Source organism: Bactrocera oleae, chromosome 3 (assembly GCF_042242935.1).
Source record: "Bactrocera oleae isolate idBacOlea1 chromosome 3, idBacOlea1, whole genome shotgun sequence".
Lineage (NCBI taxonomy): Eukaryota > Metazoa > Arthropoda > Insecta > Diptera > Tephritidae > Bactrocera > Bactrocera oleae.
The window spans coordinates 75,808,297-75,828,964 of NC_091537.1; the positions used below are offsets into that span (position 1 = coordinate 75,808,297).

The following is a 20,668-nucleotide window of genomic DNA, read 5'->3' on the forward strand; positions in this document are numbered from 1 at the left end:
AACGTATAAGTAGAATGAAAGGCAAATAATGAATTAGAGGAATTATTAAGATGACAGAGAAAGTGATAATATGATTGTGGCGCACGGTGTGGTGTCAGCGCGACGATACTGAAATACGGCTATAATTAGTGACAAGTGTATTAAGGCTGTTTGGGGATTATATATTTTGTGTCTGTTTTATACGGTTTACTTCTTTGTTAGCCAATGCAGTGACTTATGAGCGCAGCGCTACGCTTGAAGGATGTTTTTGGAGCACATAAAGACGGCTCGTCATGCATGAGTGACTGCTTATGAGTACACAAAGTACAAACATAGAGGCATAAATATGTACTATGTATATGCTTAGGTAATGTTAATGTAAATGCATGTGTTTTTAGCTTTTAAGAAACTTTTTTGCTTATAAACCTTTGATCATAGAGTCCTTGGCATATGTGTGCGTGTGCATGTGTGGCTTTTACTTAGCTACTTTTACTTGCGCATTAAATCAAATACTTTCATGTTTTTACCAACAAATACAACAACACAATTTCATATGTAAACTGCTTTGTTAGGTGTGCTCATGTCATTGTGAGTTCTTATGCGTGCTACTTTGGTCGAGACATTTCGTTATACAAGTATACGGTATACTCGTTTAGAAGTACGGCCATCTGCTTTTACATTGAAGGTAGTTTGACATTGTCTAATGTTAACTGTTAGACCTCTGTAACAAGTTGAACACGCTTTCAACACATTATGGCAATCAAAGGAAACTGTTTAGCGGAATGGTGGGAAATTTGAGGAATTTTTAATTTAATTAATTTTTAATTTCAAGAATAAAACGCATATAATTTAATGTTATGGATAAGAAATTAGCCTTGTTATAATGATAAGGGTTTTGCGATTATGGCCCAATTTTTGACCACTTCTTGCAGCAATTGTAGACATATGATCGCAATAACGCGCCGATTATACTCTTCCAAAACTTCAAGCGACTTTACACAACCCTATAAAAAAAATAGTGTAGCCGTGTTAAATTGCGCGATCTTGGAGGCCATGCCAGAAGCATAAGACGCGAGATAATGAGTTTACCAAAAGTTTCCTTCAGTAAATTAATTGACTGTAACATTATGGCCGGCTTAATTTTTGAAGAAACATGCACCAATGATTTCTTCTGCCCATTGAGCACACCAAATACTGACTCTTTGAGGATGTAACGGCATCTCAACAATGGATTGTGGATTATCATTACTCCGAACGCGACAATTTTGTTTATTAACCCATTCAACCAAAAGTGAGCTGAACAAAATTTTCTTGTGAAAATCGGGATGGGTGGCCATATCTCGCTAACTAAAATTCTTAACAGTAACAGCTCAGTAAAAGCTGTCAACAAGACGAAAAAAGTGTTGCTTCACTTTAAATCACACGTCTAGTGTCTTTCAGTAATGCTATGGTTGAATTTATTTTTCAAAAAGATAGATTTTGCCAATAATTTTATAACCCCCACTTGTAAGTCGGAAAAAATCCGTTTTTTTCAAAAGACATTCTATTCACTTACATACATTTATAGAATTTATTGTACTCGTACTTTAATCATCGATGATTAGTTTGAAAAATTTTGACATTCCTTTGATTCCGTAGCCGATCCCCAGGAGTACGTCCGCAAAAAGATATCTGGCGGTAAGGAAGATTTTTCTGCTTTAAATTATCTCAAATCCAAAACCAAACAAATGTATTATTACTATACAGGCAATGATCGAAAAACTAGTCGAAATTTTTATTTTTGACAAAATGGCGTCTTCCCAAAAAAAAGTCGTTTTTATTAAAAAAATTTAAAGAAATAAAAAAAAGACCACGGCTGTTTAAAAACCCAAATTATTATCAAAAATCTTATTCCTTCGATCATTACCTGACATATATACCTAAGAAGGTCGTGTGAAAATTTTAAGTCGATCGGTCCTTTCGAAAAAATTCGATTACATTAAGTTAAAAAATTCTTACAAATTCATTCCACTGTTTGCCGAAACACCTTCCAACTATAGTTAGTAAAAAGCACTGTCAAAAGCATGTGACATACTGAAAATATATCAAGAAAAAGCTTTCAGCTATAACACACAATAGAAAAACCTTGACAAATTGGCAATCTTGACAAATTTGAAAGATGTGGAATTTGTCAAGCGCACAGAATATGGGTTGCTGTAAGTCTGCGATTCTTTGCAACCACTCTAAAACAGGAACGATGTTGGGCGCAAAAAGTTGATGGCTGAAAGGTCAATGGATCGGGATATCAACTGAATGAACACATTTGTATATCAAGTTAGCAAACACCATGCGAATTTTGGAATTTATATCTGACTTTTCTCTTTGAATATCACTCGAGAAGTTGAGCGAATTTCTAAACAGCCTTGTAATCTAAATCAAACTTGTTTATAATAACAGATTTAGTCAGTTTCTATATTTAGCTAATGACCTTTCCGATAACACTCACTATATTAAACAATTTGTAAAAGAATTAACCATTTCCTGCTGCTATGTTCTTAGAGGTAGACAACCATTTTCGTACAAATCGTCGGTAATTCTTGAGTTTCCTTTCCAAAATTCACAAATGAGACCAAGAATCTAATTATTATTATATTTTGTGGAGCGCTTAAGTACTTGCATAAGCCTAACATACATATTTATAGAATTTGAGGATTGATGATATATGTATATGTCGAAAAGTGTTTATACATATCCATACATACATACAATTGTACATACATATATATATATACTTGTATGCATATGCATGAGCATATATATTATATGTATACGTCTATATACTGCATGCGTTTAGCTAAGTCTTGTGCTACAAAATAACGGCATCGTAAATTTTTTGTGCGTGCAAGCGTATCTAATGGATTCATAATAGGATTTCGCATTTTTACGCGCACGCGCACCCATTCACACGTACAACACTGTTAGCGTATCCATATGTATTCTGCGTACGACTGCTACATAGTGAAGATTCGTAAGAGTTAATGTCGTAATTTTTGAAGGCCTTAATTAACACTAAGTAAATGTGCAGAAAACGCTTTCAATGCAAGCAAGCGTAATGCTAAGTTGCTGTAAGCGAGCGGTGCGAAGGATTGAGCGGGTGGTAGCTGTTTTCAAGCTTGGAGCGTATTGTATTGGTGTGTGTGTGTGTGTGTGTCATCCTCGTGCCTGTATTTCTATTACTTGCTTGTTGTTGTTGTACTCTCTGCGTATTATCGAAATTAACAATTGGTTGTAACACGCTCCACTTTTGCAGCTGACTAGTAGTAGTAGTTGTAGCCAACCATCTTGCCGCCATACCTAGCTGCATTTCTCGTTAGCTGCTGCCCAATGCGCGAATATTTACAAACTTTTCATAGCGTTGAATGCAATTTAAATAAGTAGGCAAAGCAGCAAGCAACAACTACACAAAATCCGAAAATAAGTGCATGAAAAAAGTCACGAAATTTACTTAGTAGAAATGAAAATAACAACGTAAAGTAAAGAAAGTATGAAAAAATATAAAAATTGCAAACTGTTAAGTAGTGCAACGAAAGCGCATACAAAGTGCAAACAATAGCTAACTAAGAGTAGTAAAAAAATATATTTTCTTATTTTCTTACCTTTTAATAAAAGTAAATAGCAAACCTATTTATACTCTTGAAAGAGAATTCAATTACTCCAATTATATGCGCGTCAGCACCAACGCTTAGCCAAGTACATTCGCTGGCTGTAACGTTGCACAGTGGGACAAAGTTGTGCATAGTCAGCCAATATGTGGTATATTTAATGTTGGTCATAGTCCTGTTAAATGAAAGCTTAAAGCTGCAAAAATTAATTTTTTTTCCGCGTATATTACTGTCATAAACAAACGTTTGCCGAGGTTAAGAATATAAATTAATATTTTTGTTTAATAGAAAAACAGTAGAAAAAGTCGGAAACCCTATAAAGTATTTTTATAAATGATCAGCGTGATGAGTTGACTCAATTTAATCATTTCCGTCTGCCTGTCTGTATATACGCAAACTATTTCCTCATATAAACTGGCCATACACCATGTTTGCATGAAACTATCTATCGGTAGTTTCAAAACTATCGCTACTGATTCAGTCCACTCAGTATTTATTCCAATATATACTTGTATATTTTTTAAATTATGTAAGGCTAGATTTGGTCGTAGGGTTGTTGTTATTCGTTGATCTCACTTGGAAAGCTTTGAACGTTTGTTCTTTGTGATACCTAAAAATTTCTATATATAGATCACCAGATCCTCATAGATTCACGAAGTGTTTTGAGCTTTTTGTTAATTCGGTTAATATAATCTCTTTAGTACTTAAAGCCGTTTTTAAAATTGTTTTTTTTTCTCTCTTAATTTTGTTGTTTTGTTATGAGTCATTTACAGTAAGAAATCTAAGTAATTTTATTCTACAGAACCATATACAATAAATTAAGAAAATGTAAAAAATTAACTTCGGTTGCACCGAAGCTATATACCCTTCACGAATACAAAAGATTCAATACAAGAACTTCAGCTATAAGCTATCGTGGTCTGATCATGAACAATTATTTCGAAGATATTTCGCCTTTTCCATACAAGGATTTAATTCTGTATGTTCAGTTTGGATGGCAGCTTTATGCTATAGTGGTCCGATATCGACGGCTCATATGAGCAGCTTCTCTGGGATGAAAGCACGCGTGCGAAATTTCTTATTGATATATCAAAAACTGAGGGACAAGTTCGCGTATATGCAGACAGACAGAAAGACAAAATATGAAGCTTTGAGTAGAACACAGAATAAATTTTTTGCAATTAGAATTTAATGAAATTTTTCTGCACAAATAGAATACCAAAACAGATGATGAATTATGAAATCACGTTGGAAAACCCGAAACTATGCCGGCATTCCCGGATGATCTTTGTTTGTTCGCAAAAAAAAAACGATTACTTGTTTTCCGTTTGAATTGTGATGTGGATACAGGAACGACAGAGACAAAATTGACGTACGCCACGCCATAAACGAAACTAGCTACGACACTTTTATTGTACTTGCAAACAAAGTATTCCGTCTTTCCGTTCATGACGTCACAAATAAATGTGTTTTTCTGTCAAACGTCCTCCAAAAAAAATAGCGGGTGCGAAAATGTCTTAATCTCTAGTTCTATCATTCTTGAAGTGATTGCAAAGGCATAACAACAAGATTGCTAAAAATTAAGTGGAAACTCGGTATATATAAGCTATCAGATATTAATTGTTTTGTATAAAAGTTTTATCAAATATGCCCATAGTGCTTCTTTAAAGTCCTACATCGCCTCTCAATGTTGCCAATACTAAACTGCCAGCTGCTAGACTACAAGCTGCATATTATGGCATTGTCGGTGATGATGACATTACTGCAGCTCCACTAGGGCTACGTGCATTTTCCTGCACTGCTGGCGCTGATGGAGTGACCCAAATGCGAAAATACATTTGTTCATTCATATAAATCGCATAGCAAAAGCAAGAAGAAAAAATAAAGTGATTTCGAAATTATTAACCCTTATAAGTTGTATTGGTATAGCAGTGTTATATTAAACTGAACCACCTTCAATGAAATTTTTTGCTGACTAAATTGTTAATATAGACTCCAGAGACATTTTCAAATCCAGCAATACACACTTTCGATTCTGATCTATAGCTGAGTTTTATCAAGTTCCAAAGAAATGTGCAGCAGGCTCCGTAAAAACTCTATAACGATGGAATATGCCAAGTGCTCATTAATGGTAATGGCGAGTTTGAGTTACTAGAAGTTTTATACATATATAGATTAGTTGTTTTCTAGTAAAGCTGCAATGTCCACTTTCATGTCAGAAACAACGTTTTTTAATAGAGTCTGGTGTTGAGGAAGATTTTTTTTTGTTCATAACAATCGCAAAGCCAAAAACCAAAAAATTTTACTATTGGCATAGAGTAATACAAGTAATAATTGAAAAACTAGTAAAATTTTTGATTTTCAAATAAAATGGCGGTTTTCTAAAAAAGCGGCAAATTTTTGTAGAAATAATGTATGTATGTATATAATGAATGTGTAGAATAAATTTACGCTGCAAAGCGGTTTTAAAAATCAAAACTCTTATTCCTTCGATCATAGTATGGCAAATGTATTTGAGAATGTGGTGTACAACTTTCAAGCTGATTGGTCCAGCCGTTACGGAGATATTTTTCTCACCGACTCTGAAAACAGCTTTTCGAGAAAAAAAAGTTTTAATAGCCGATTACATTTCATTAAAAATTTCTTACAAATACGCTCAAATTTTCACAACTACTTGCCGGATCTACCTTTTCGAATTTTCGGAGAATATTTTCAAATATATATATATTCGATATATACATAAACAATATTTTGAAATTCTCAAGTACAACTCAGTTATGTCAATGCAGATCTCAACTTTTCTCTAGAAAACATAGAACCGTTTAGCACTGACATCTTCGGAAATGCAGTGTTTTGATTGGTTGAACGAAGTCTTCATGCTAGTAAAGCTCGTATAACTAATATAACAAAGCGCTGGAGCTCCATAAATCTTTCATTGAACAAATTAGGGAATGACAAAACTTACAGGGTGTTCTATTTATTCGACTAGGAAGTATTAACATTCAGTCTGAGCTATTTGTTGTAAAGAGGAACGGCTTGTGGTGATCGTTAAAAGGCTTTTAGTCTTCCGTAAACTCTTCAACCGAGTGTGTGAAAAAGCTAACTTGGAGCTTTATCGAACTACCATTTGACCCGGACTAGTCCATTTAAACTGCGCGCGCAAATCGAATCGATTACATTTTTGTCCTAAATTGGCACAACCTTTTTTATGTTCGAGTGAAGTTTGATCGCCATTGATCGTATGTTTGGCTATTACTTTTTAGGAAACGCAAAGTTTGTGGCGCGATTTTTACCATGGAAAAAATTTTAACAACGAGTTTGCTTAAAATTTGTGTTTTTAATGCAATCACAGCTACGAAATCGTTGAAAATATTGCGGACGTGTTTTGATGAATCTACTTTATCACAAACAAAAGTATTTAAGTGGCACAAAGCTTTCAGAAAAGGACGAGACGTTATTGAAAACTTACCGCAGGCTTGAAAATCATCGTGTTGGTATCAGATAGATGGCAGAAGACCTCAACATCATTTTGGTTAATGTTTTTGGTATGAAGCTTGTCAATGCAAATCTCGTTCCAAAATAGCTGAGAACCCTACATTCATCAAAGGCATCATTACTGGTGACAAGACGTGAGTTTATCAATATGACGTCGAAAGTGTTCAACAAACTAGCGAATATCGCTCCAAAAATGAGCCGAAACCAACACAACCAATATTCTCTGAAGACACTGAAGTCGTAGTATGGAAAACTGGATTAAGATAGAAGAGTGATAATTAAGATTTGAATTAAAATATATAAATATGTATTTGTTTTTTGTCTGTCCGGATCAAATTTGATCAGATGGTATGCTGAATTGTCACCGGGTGCTTATAATGAACGCCTATAGACGAGTAACGTAATGAAGAATATATTTTTTACAAAGAAAAAATTCTGCTTAGCTGAGTCACCATTTGCTTTTGCTTCGACCAGCGAATTTAGTTTCTTCATCACGTACGCGGCAGTGGCAGGCGAAAAGAATAAACTTTACTCGTGCTTGTGTATGAGTGTGTGTGTATGTGCTAATGTGGGTGAACAGAAGAAAATTTGTGTTACACAAATTAAAAATCTTAAAGTAGCACAACCTTCATACGGCGCTGCCTTTCGCACCCTACAACGCTTCGCTTTGCCAGCATATGCAACAATTTATGCTCAGAATTCTTGTTGCTGTAGCTGTACGAAAATTGTGAATGTTTTGTCTTTTAGTTTGCTGCCTTCGTTAGGAACTTTAATACGTGTGGAAACTTAAATTGCTAAGTGGCAAAAATAAAGCAAGAAAAAATCACCAACAACAAGAACAAATTATTGAGGCCATCAAAGGACAGATGCAACAAGCGACGTTGCATGTGCGGCTGCGAGTAATTGAATCACAGCGGTGCAGAAAACTCAAAAAAAATCATACATATAAAATCAACAGCAACAATAACACGTGCACAAACAACAAAAGAGCAATAGGAGAAAAGTAGTTTGTGAGCATCCTTGTGCATGGTTTTAAGTGTTTTGCGACATTTTTTCAAGAGTTTATTGTTAAAGTTGCTTTTGCTGATTTCCTCGGCGTTGTCAACTATAAATGATTTTTGCGCATAAATTGCTCGGTTTTATGCGACCCTTCACAGCATGCGCTATGATCGATGAGACCATGATTGAAGGCGGCAAACGACATGTTGCAAAAAATAGGCATTTTAATAATCCTCGTAGAAGTCTTAGAAAGTGAGACAAGGTCGATAAGATACGCGTATATACATATATATATATATATATATATTAATTACAATAAAAAATCAAGAGAAAAGCTTACTTTCACATGTGCATTTTTATAACACAAAATTGTATCAAAAAGATATTTATCTTGATTGTTAACGGTCTGTTTGTATTCCATTTATATGGAATAGTGGACCGATCCGGTCAATTTGTTCGGCGAATGCTGTCTTGGACAATAATCTATGCCAAATTTTGTGATGAGATCTTGTCAAATAACCATACGAGAACTTGAGTGCGATCGGTCAGTTTGAATGGCAGCTATATGATATAGTTGTCCAATAATGGCATTTTCGATAAATGAGCGGATTATTGGTAAGAAAAGAACGTTTGCAGGATTTCAGATCGATATCTCAAAAATCGCTTAGCCTATTTCGATCAATTTGGCATTGGCAATGACGGATATGTGAAACGAAATGTGGTTATGGTGGAAGAGCACTCTATCCGTCTCCATATGTAACCGTTTTTACTGAAATTGAGCATTAAATCGGCTTAACAATTCGGCCTAGCAGATAAGACAGTCTTCATCTTCTAGGAAGCAACTTCGTCGTTGTGGCAATTTACGCAATTGTGACACACGATCACGCTAAAATACGTTAACCAATTGTTGGCAATCGACAACAATTAGTTGAAAATCATTTAACTTAACGGTCAATATTGAGGCAATAACGTACTAGCTCCATTAACTACATTCTGCTTTTAAAATAAGTTCGAACCAATAACGCATTCGGCAAGTAAAACATACCAAACAGTAATTTTTTCGATGTGGAAGGCAGCTTAGAAAGTCTCGTTATATCATCACTGAAAATGATATGGTGATAAGAATTTAAATATTAGGTCAAGCAAAGATAAATTCACAATTTTTGCATTAAATTGAAGCTTTAATTTAGCATAGTAAGAATTATCCGGTTAGATGAAATAAGCACCGTTTTGTTCGATGACTTCTTGACATTTTGAAGGTAACTTTATAATGCCACTTTCATAAAAACCCTCCTTCCTATTGGCAAAGAAAGACACAGTTGATTTTTACAAGCTTCTCTTTAGGCGAATTTTTCACAGCAAACTCATTCACCATAGAGAGGAATAGGTACTAATGACTTTATGACAGGTCCAAACTATAAGGCGGATGCATAAAAACTTCCCAACCAAGGTCCCGAAGCTTCAGGCGAGTCACTATACAAGTAAATGTATGTGAACTGGCGTTGTACTGATCGAACACAATTTCTCTCTTATTGGCCACTTATGTACCTCTTAAAATATTTAAGTTAAGGTGATTCTCTAACATTTCTATTTCTATTCGCCGAATCCTATTTTTTGTTCTAGTGCTAACTAGGCGCAAATTTCGTCCCCGTTAAGTCACATAACAAAAAGAATGTTGTGTTCGACCAGGCGAAGTTGTAGGTTCGAACTATCACTGCGAATGTTCGCTTATTTGGCGCCTAAACATTCGGAAACGTGGTATTCACACATTGGTATCATGAAGGTGTGACTGGATGTTGCCACTTAGTAATGAATCGGTTTGTGCCACACAAATACATGCAAGTCAGTGTTAATATAAAAAAAATAAAATTTTATTCGTGCAACACGTCGATGTGCGCGTCTCGTAAAAACTTTGTTTATTTGTTGTTGTTATTTTCTCCTTGCATTTTCCTTTTTTTTTACCCCTGTTGCTTATATAGAAATACAACAATCAAGCCGCTAACATGCAAACAAGTTGGTTGGCCCTATAAAAAGTCGACAAGTCACTTTGGTAACGACAACAACAACAACAACAAATTATGTGTGGAAATATCACGCGACTAGCTGAGTTTCACTTTCATTGCGCGTCGCTGTTTAACCGCCTACATCACTTTACCTTTTATGCTTTTTGCTAATCGCATTGTGTTTGATTTAAACAACTGTTTGCACACCTACGCATACATACATACACACACATGTGACTTTTTGCTAGCGGGTTTCAAACTGGATTAGCTTTGAAATAAGTGGGCGACGAGATCAAGAGACACCCACGACAATGACGCAATTGTCACCGTTATGTCCTGCATTGACGGATGATGCTTCGCCTGCTCGTCGATGACATCAACTACACAAGCGATTTACGCACTAAATGATTACCTAGAAGGTGGAAAATGTAATGCTATAACTTTTTATTGGCAAACATTATTAATTTCTATTTAAGGTTGATTTCTATACTCGAGCGTAGCCTTGGTTATAGTAGTTTCAGTTTACTTAACGGTTTTTTGTGAATGTGTTACACGCTGGAGCAAAATACATTTTTTGAAAAAGCCTGTCCGTTCATCTTGTACGGTAATAAATCGAGTTCCCTAATTAAATTTAGTTCATTACTTACGGATTGAAGTAAACAGACTGGTCGACAACATTATATTTTATTAATAGAAAACAAGAAAAAAACATTAACTTTAGTTGAAATTAAGGTATAAGACCCTTAAAACATAAAAAAGTTTCTATAAAAGTATTTGCTTTTGATCGATCAGTTTTTTTTCTCAGCTATATGCTATAGCAGTCCGATTTGAACAATCCTTTCGGAGTTATTTTCTCAAATAAAATAGTTTTCCATACAAGAACTTGACAACTGAGCATCTCTTTAAAGGGGAAAGACCATGTGCAAAATTCCAGATTGATATTTCAAAAACTGAGGGACTAGTTCGCGTATATACAGACGGACAGATGGACATGTCTAAATCGACTATTCTCGTCACGTTAATCATTTATATACATTGTGATCAGAAAGCTTCCGGAAATTGTCATTTAAACTGCCTGCGCTGAATATTTTTCAGCATTCTTTTTTTGTTAAGTTGGTAGCACTGTCCTTAATTGCTATGCCAAAAAGAGCGCGATCTGTCAACCAGTTTGTTTGCCGCAGCTGTTGAAATCAGTCGACCTCAGTAGTGTTTTGCGATTTTTACAATTGAAAAAAATATTGAACAAATAATTTGCATCAAATTTTGTGTTTCGAATCAAATTTCGGGTGCGGAATCGGTACGAATTTTAAGAAAGGCTTATGGTGACTCTATTCTATCGAAAAGCCAAGTCTACGACTGGTACAAAGCCTTTAAGGATGGTTACGAAACCGTCGAAGACATGCCTCGTTCCGGCCATACTTCGACGTCTACCGCTGACGATAACATCAAAAAAGTGAAGGAAATCGTGCTCGAAAATCATCATGCGAGTGTTAGAGAGATAAGTATGCTAAACATCGGCAGCTCGTTTGATTTTGATCGATAATTTGGGCATGACGCGTCAATGCTTTGCTTGTTCGAAAAGAGCTGAATTTTTTGAACGATTTTAAGACCAAAAACTCGTTCAATACCATCAATCAACCACCGTATTAACCGGATTTGGCTCCATGCGACTTTTTTTTTTTCTTTCCAAAACTCAAGTTACCACTCCGTGGAACCCGTTTCGCAGATGGAACTGAAGGCGATCCCGGACAACGCCTACAAGGCATGTTTCGATGGAAGGGAATTTTTGGAAAACATATGTTTATCATGTGCTAGCATTAGGAGCCAATGTCGATTAGTAGTTTGTTTTTAACAACAGAAAATGTTAGTCATGTTTTTGTGTGCTCTTCGATTTTTGATTTTTAAAAGAAGTGAATCAAAGAATATGCATTAAGTTTTGCGTAAAAAATGGAATAAAGCGCTACCAGGCACTCGAAATGTTGACTGTGGCATTCGGCAAGTTCACTTTGTCTCAAAAAAGTGTTTATAAGTGGTGCAAGCGCTTGAAAGTAGACCGAGAAGATGTTGATGACGATCAGCATCCTGGAGGTGCGACCACGTCACCAAGCGAAGAAAACATCGAAACAGTGAAAAAAATTGTTCCTTAAAACCGTCGAGTCACTATTATGGAAGTTGCAGAGGAGCTTGGCATATCTATCGGCTGATTCCATTTAATTTTCTTCTTGCTAAATTTTGAACAAAAGCAATGTCATAATAGTATCGCGCAGGATTTGTAAAATGACGTCAGCAAGTATCCCGTTTTCCTCAAATGGTTATGACCTCGGTCCCAAGGCCCAATCATCCCAATGAAAGCTGCGAGATGAGCCAAGGCCGAAAAAGACACGCCAAGTTCGAGTAAATGTGCGGGCTCACTGTTTTCTTTGATTACAGGAATGGTGTGGTGCATTATAAGTTTCTGCCAAAAGTTCGTACAGTTAATAACGAATACTACAAGGAAGTTATGCAACGTTTCCGTGAAGCTCAAACCGGCTCAAACCATCAGAAATGTGGAAAAACAAATTGTGGATTCTGCATCACGATAATTCACCAGCTCACACATCAACGATAATTCGTGATTTTTTGACCACAAAAAAAAAAAAAAAAACGTAATAATGCCTCAACCACCGTATTCGCCAGATTTGGCTCCCTGCGACTTTTTTCTATTCCCAAAAATAAAGAAACCAATGAAAGGAAATCGTTTTGCCACAATTGATCAGCACAAGTCAGAATTGAAGGAAGAACTAATGGCCATACCGAAAAACGCATATCAGAAGTGTTTCGAGGATTGGAAAAAGCGTTGGCACAAGTGTATTATATCCCAGAGGGATTACTTTAAAGGGGACAAAATAGATATTGATGAATACGATCGTAAATAAGTACTTTTTGAAAAAATGTAAAATTCACCTTTTACTTTGAACACACCTTGTATATCAGATTTCAAGGCTGACATTGCTGTATTTTTCTTAATTATTTATTTTCGTATTTTCCACGACAAAACCAGCTCCTATTGTCATATATAATATTATACATACATTGTGTATTTTTGTTTTTGCACCTTTGTGTATTTCTTTTATTACTCAATTTCTGAAATGTGCTCGATTTCTGCTCTTTGCTCCTGCCATTTTCAATATCGCGATTTTTACCTTCTTCGAACCTGTTATTTTGAGTAAGCTAACAGCGTAGCTTTTGCGCGTCTGACGTAAAAGCATTTAAAATAGCATTCGCGGCGTTTATGCGCCTACATACTATATGGGTGCTGCGACAGCGCCGGGCAGTCTGATGAAAATGTACTGCCTTTTTTGAGCTTTAATGGAAGCTTTTTGATGTCGGCGCACATCCGCTTAAAAAATAAAACAAATTAGCTGAAGTATTTTATGGGTTCAGCTAATGAGCATATGCACTTGTGTGTATTGCATGTAATTACATACGTATGCATTTGGGCGTTACAGAATTGTTGAAAACGCGAGCTGCGAAATAATTGAAGAAGTCGAAGACAACATTTATTCTCCTTGAAATAAACGAGTTTAAGTTCTAAATTTTTTTACAACCTTTCACTTAGTAATAACTAACTCAGAAACTCTGTCGAAAGAATTTTTTGTTTATAAAAGAGGAGGATATATTGTTCACTTAACGGTTATACCTACATTTATAGTAACAATATAATCGAGATGAATTCTAATTTAATTGAGGTAAGAAAGAAAATTTCTCACTTGTGTGTGCTTTTGTGCTGATTGAAATTATGTCCTGTGTAAACATTGCTCGTTAAATAAAATAATTGAAAAAAAATAAATCAAATATGAGATCTTTAGTTGTTTAATTTATTTCAAATTACCCAATAAAAACTATTTTGGAATTAAACAAATGTTTATTATGTTTAAAATACTTTACAAAAAACTCTTAATATTTTTTTAACTATTTCCAGAGTGCGAAACTGGGCGCTTAAATTTGGTGTGGATCTCTGGGAGTTCGGGCGACAGTTTACAAAAATGAACGAAATCAAAAATGTAAGTAAAACATATACAAATATATTTTTCACTATTTATTAAAATCAATTGGTTAATTAATACGTACAACGTTAAGATGGTCCAAATTGAAAGCTCGAGTAGTCTCTTTTTGGGTCACGAATTGTCGTTTAGTCAATAAAATCATGCTCTAAGGGAGTTTCAGTTAAAACGCAATATAAAATATGAAACACCCTGTATTTACCATAACTACCATTTATAGGTATAATGTAGAAGTGTTGAGGGGATAAAAATATGTAGAACACATCCTCACATAAATTTTGAAAATTTCATATTTTACATTCAGATTATCTCACACTCCACTCAATTACCTTGAGTCCTGACATATATCGGTACATTTGTACAGATATACATATGTGCTAGTAGTATATTGTTCGCCGTTACCTTTACCAAAAATGTTTAAAAAGGCATTTTGTTTCGTTTTAATTAAATTTTTTAAATTTTAACGAATCTTCAACACTGCAGGCAGTAAACCGTTTCATATTCCGCCATCTCTATATCTACATAACTTTAAACTCACACACATTGTTCAAAGGAGTAGTCACATGCCACAAAAAAAAAAAAAAATCACAGCGCGACATTACTAACCACATACGTAAAAGATTTTCTCCCAGCACAACGAAATCCGTTAAAATTCAACCCCAAAAATGAAAAAAGGAAGCCAAAATGTTATAACATGGAGATTGTGTCGTTCAACCACGCACCGCACAATAAAAATCAACGTCTCTCCTGAGAATATTCGGCTTTATTAAACATTTGTATGTACATATATACATATATATACATATATGTAGAGTTTTGGGTATCTAGGCATGTATGTGCCACACACTGTCTGTGGCAATTTAATTTTTAATTAGCATCCAAGTATTTACATACGAACTCACCCGAATGATTGACTGCAACCCAGCGAGCAAAAAATCCGTCAAATCAAAGACATTCCGACTCAACTTAGAAGTATATATTATACTATGTCGTTCGAACAGATTAAGGAGTGAAACCATTTAGGAGGCCGAAATTCGACTGTTTTTTGTGATTTTTATTTAATTGAGAAAGAATACTTAGAATTCGTTTAAACTTGCAGGGTAATTTATTCCTATTTTTAACTAAACTTTTAAAGTTAGAGGGTGGTGTCCATAGACGATCGCTATCAGAGTTGATTGCTGGCGGTACACGGTACGGATCTGAAATCATTAATTTTTTTTCTTTCGTTAGTAACATATTTTCTAAGAATATGAGCCAACTCTGGCCAAAAGTGTTGAAAATTAAATGTTTTGGAGCAGTTTGAATTAAATGTTATGTTTTTAAATATTTTTTTCACCTTTCTTACATAAAACATTATATTTTACTTAGTAATATAATTCCAGAGTTTGGTTCATATTTTTCGAACTTAAATAAAGGATATTCATATACATTTTCAGATCGATTCCTCAACAAATTTTCGAGCTAGGATTCCCGCAAGTTGAAAAAAAAATGCGCTTCGGCACTGAATCGACCGGTGTTTACCTTAGTACTCATATCATCGGAACAAATTGCAACATATTCTTGCAATAAGCAACATATTCTTGAATAGTTGTACTAACAATTTATGCAATAAAAAAGTCGATTTTTTTTAATCATCTAAACTGGTTTCCCCCCTTAATTTGTTTGAAATAAACGGATTCAACAGCAAAGGTTCTTTCATTTTTTTAGTCTTATATGTTTGACAAGTTGAATTAATTTTTACTCTAAGAAGAAATCGCTTTATTTTCACAAAGTCCAAAATGATGGCATTTTGTGAAAGAACTTAACAATTTCTTGAAAATGAAAAATTCAGGCTTTGGGTTTTTGTTCATAATAGTTCGCTGCTACGCTATTCGGCATTCCTTTTCATTAAAATATTTTCATGGGTGTAGTAGCGCTAGGTTTCAAATGAATATTTACAACATGTTCGCAAATTTGATTTTTATTATCTATTTTTTTGTATTTAATATGTGATTATGTATATAAAAGTCCATAATATAATAAAAATGTGTTGGAAAAGGGACAAGGATACACATTAGCTAACCAAAAATATTTTGTTACATGAAGCCTACAAGAAATTGAGAATGTGATATCAAATAAAATGCAGAAAATTGTCAAACGAAGTTATCGGACTAGTGTCGCTCGTGTGAACGCAATGAGTGGTGTCAAAGGAGAATTTGCCAATAAAGAGCGACAAAAGAACGCAGTTTAATAAGCATATAACGAGTAAAAGCTCGTAACATAAATGCTTGTTATAATAGAGAGTTCTCAGGTTGTTTCCATTAACTCAGATTGAAGCGGTAGTAACTGAAACTGAAACTGGTTTTAAATTAGTTTCACATTTTTAAAAGATAAGTATTTAAGTCTGTTGAAACTTTTGTTTAGAGGTTTAAAGTGTATGGAATTAAGATTGTTTAAAAGAGGGAATATATTTTTCCCTAACTTATTTTCATGTACAAGTTCTTGTTCTCTTTTAAGTTTTTCCGTGTCATAACAATTGTTGGGTTCTCAATCAAAATTCACCAATTTCTCTAAAAACACATACAATACAGGTACTGTGGTTGCAAGCCCAATAGTACTCAATTTTATTCAAATGAAAAGGTTTTTCATAATTGACTGCTGAACCTCCTCAGATGGTATCGAAGATATTTTCAAGTTGAAAAAATTGATTTGGATCAACCAACAAATATTGGATCATATTACTTCTTTAAAAGTATTTTGTGCTCCTGGTGTTGTGAGATTAAGGTTATTGCTGAGTTACAAGCGACTTGAAAACCAGATAGGATATTTATTTTGTATTTAAGCAATCGCAGCCAACAAAATTCGAACCCCTGCAGGTAAGCTGTGGAAAAAATGGTATCACAGAATTCCTTCACATATTTTTCATGTCTAAGTATGTTTCGGATGGACTAATTTGGGTTGACTTTGAAAGCTCTTTGAATAAATACCAAACAGATAAAATCTTCAACATATAAAGTGCTGCCAGTCTCGTTGAATAATTGCAGAGAAGTGCCAATTCCATTAAGCATTTTTTAAGCACTCGCTTACAAATAAAAAAGGAGCCATATAAAACATTTATAATTGATTTCATTTATAAATAACGCTTGCTTATTACTCAGCTCCGTATCCAAGACGGGACAATGAAGGTGAGGTATTATACCTTACCATAATTTTAACTAATTTTTACTAATTTAAGTATATATATCAATAAGTACCCCATTTTATTTTGAAACAACTGAATTTTGACATTTATTGCGCTGTGGGTTGGCAGCTCTATTATATCGTATGCGTTCGGTTGCGACGTGGAATGGGAACGATTCAGTTGTCACCGTGGCATGGATAATGACTAATGTTTCGGGTAGATATGAAATGGCTGAGAGGCTTTATGACATTAAGTGTGGCAGATAAGTTCTAAAGCGTTGGGTAGAGTATTATTTTATTTATGCGTAGCATACTTGTGGAGGAAGTGAGGTTATCTACTTTTAATTTCATGTAATTTACAGTCTGTACACACCAATATACATACATACATACCGCCATTATTATAAATACGATGTATATGTATGCATGCTGTGTAGGGCGCGTAAAATATAATATTTAATGAAAAAAGTTGTGTAAATTTTAAGTATACATAGATATGTTAGGGTTGAAAGAGTTTGGAGCTTGTTCGATTAAGGTAAGGATTGGTAAGAGATTTGTAGATTTGAGTTAAAAGATTTTCAACGAAATATATATAAACTTTTCAATAGAACACCAAATTTTGGAAAAGAAGTGAAGACGCACACCTTTGTAAAGTTTTGTATTCGATATAAATCAATAGCTACTTTTATAAAACGATATAAAATTGTCGAAATTTTTCGTTGGTCTTCGAAATACTTAATTAATAGAAATTATTGTATTATTTGTAGTATTAAAATGGCGCAAGGAAAGCTGGCAAAGAAATTAATATATTTTTGTGTGATTTTACATTCAAGATCAAAGCTTACACGGACTGGCATTTTAATAATAATAATTAATTTAATAAATTCTTTTTTTGCAAAATTTTTTTAACCTTTTTCATGCTAGTGTAAAGTTTGATCTCCATATGTCAATTAGTGTGTATTTAGTAACCGTTTGTTTACGACGCCAATAGTTTTTCTGGCGTGTAGGAGTTCTTACTAGACATTGTACAATAGGCATTCATGCGGTTACCTGGACGTTCACAATTAAGAAATTGATTTCAAGTTGGAAAACACTCAAACTTCTCTACTACCACACTCTCACTTTTTAACTTCAACCATCAAGTCAAAAAATCTGATCAAATAATTTTGAAAAGAAATGCCATGAAATTGTCGGGAATATGAATATTTCGTTGTATCGTTGAACTAATATCAAAATAAAGGTGTATAAATCAATTTCTGCAGAAATTAAAGTGTTTGTGGCTCGCGAATAGCTTACTGTGCAAAAAAAGTATAGTTGAAAAAAGCAAAAAAATGTGGATTTTCAAATTATTCTAAAGTTATTTTCATATAGAGAGATAATCTTTCTCTACTCTTTTCTTATCATTCCATCTAGCCATTAAATTATTTATTTCCGAAAAAACTTTCAATATTTTTAAGTTGTTTCTTTGACAACGGCATCTTAGAACTATTACTGATTGTCAACTTGCTTGCAGCCTATGTTACGACACAGCTGTCAATTTAAATAATTGTTGACAAAGAACAATTTGAATGCGAGTTCATGATTCATTTTGTAGGACGTAAATTTTCAACGACTTACGGAATATGATGCAGTGGAAACTTCCAGGCCCTTTCTCCTTCAATCTACAGCTTTTGCAAGACTAAAGTTAAAATATTTCGACAGTCATACTTTCGATGTACCAGGAGACATGGGTGACACTGACATTAGCCGCCTAAAAAAATTTGTGTTAGTCTTAAAGCGCATTGTATGTTTGCCAGCGTCCTTACGATTAATTTTAAAAAAGTTTTAGGTTCCGCAACGGACATAAAAATGGCAAACTGGATAAATAAGAAATATTTGATGAAGCAAACGCCTTCGTATGAAGAAAAATTGCCTCCCTTTAAAAAAGTATTAACAAAATTTTGCTGGCATTTTAACTCGAAGAGACTAGCATTGCTATATGATTATGATACCTTAGGTGACCTACCAGTTGTTTGCTTGATTTGCTGATCTCCAATTGATACCGGTTAACATTTGGTTAACTCTACTCAAAAAACATTTATAAATTTAATTTTATATTATATATTTGTAAAAATCATGGTCCAGCTACGTTTTGCTTATACTCCTCTATGTATTGTGTGCCTTAATATTATGTGGCAAAAGGGAAGTTTTAAGCTGCTTTCCATGGGTTTTAGAAGAAGAAAGTTAAACTGGACTATACACTCGAATATGGTATATTATAATGAAATTTCTTGCTACTATTGACTTGCAGTTTTACAGTTCATAACTTCGGGCATGCAAGGGTAAAAAACTGATTTGAAAATTTAAAAAGAAAAACAATAATTTAAAAATATTTTGGCAATCGTAAATCTTCAATACAATTTCGCATGCATGTAACCTCAAAATTTTGGTCAACGTTGGAATATATCACGATCTACAAGTATATTATATGATACACGGGTGGCGTGAACTATCGATAAAAATTTCATGATTTTGTGCTTACTACGCTGATGCTACACAGAGAATTAGCGTTATTGAAATTTCTAATAAATTTATGCTTAAAAATACACAATCAAAGCAGTCTAGCATTCTACTCGCGCATAGCAAAGACAATCTGGTGCCTCCACATAACCTCAAAGGCTAGCAAAATATTTTCGCTTTTCAATTAAAAAATCTGCTTGTATGACGGCGTAGTTTGCAAATTAATCCATTCAACTTACCACACGTCTTAAAGGATAAATATTCCAGACTAGACTAAACATGTTATTGGCATTTTCGGCGCCAACCAGCGCACACACCAAGTCTGTGTATTGTAACATAATGAATTTGGCGAAACTTTTGAACTTTTGCATGGCGTTTGACTTAAACGATTATCATGGCAAAATGTTTAACACTAATAAAACAACAATAACAACATTTATAACATGCACAGATTTGCAAAACAGTATCAGCTATGAGGAAAAAACCAACCACCAATGTCCTTGGTGGCATTGAATGAACGCTAAAACCAGAGCCGTAGCAGCGACGGAGGCGGCAGACGCAGATGCAGCGCCAAAAACATTCCTAACAGCCATTGTTGCCGAGAAGTTGCTAGACAAACGAGAGTTTGAGCGCATATTTGATGTGTGCATGTGTATCTGCGTGTGTGTGTGGCGAAATGAGCGTACGCGCTGTTCGGAGTCACCATAAATCAACGCTGCATCAAAGCTGGAATGGCGGGTGGATTTACCAAATAACAATGCTGAATGGGAATTGGGAGACGAAGAAGAAGCAGCAGCAGCATGATTGCGGTGCAGTGACAACAAGCATACAAATCTGAGCAAATGTGCGG

The 20,668-nt window shown here is 34.5% G+C and overlaps 1 protein-coding gene across 3 annotated transcripts in view; it reads left to right on the plus strand.

The window, feature by feature from the left end:
- The window catches only part of stol (voltage-dependent calcium channel subunit stolid), a 91,974-nt gene that overhangs the window by 17,860 nt on the left and 53,446 nt on the right, over positions 1-20,668 (plus strand). For all 3 annotated transcript variants that reach the window (XM_014239928.3, XM_070106906.1, XM_014239929.3), the window contains exon 3: positions 14,079-14,160. In XM_014239928.3, the coding sequence (XP_014095403.1) occupies positions 14,079-14,160 (82 nt within the window). The remainder of the gene's footprint in view (positions 1-14,078; positions 14,161-20,668) is intronic.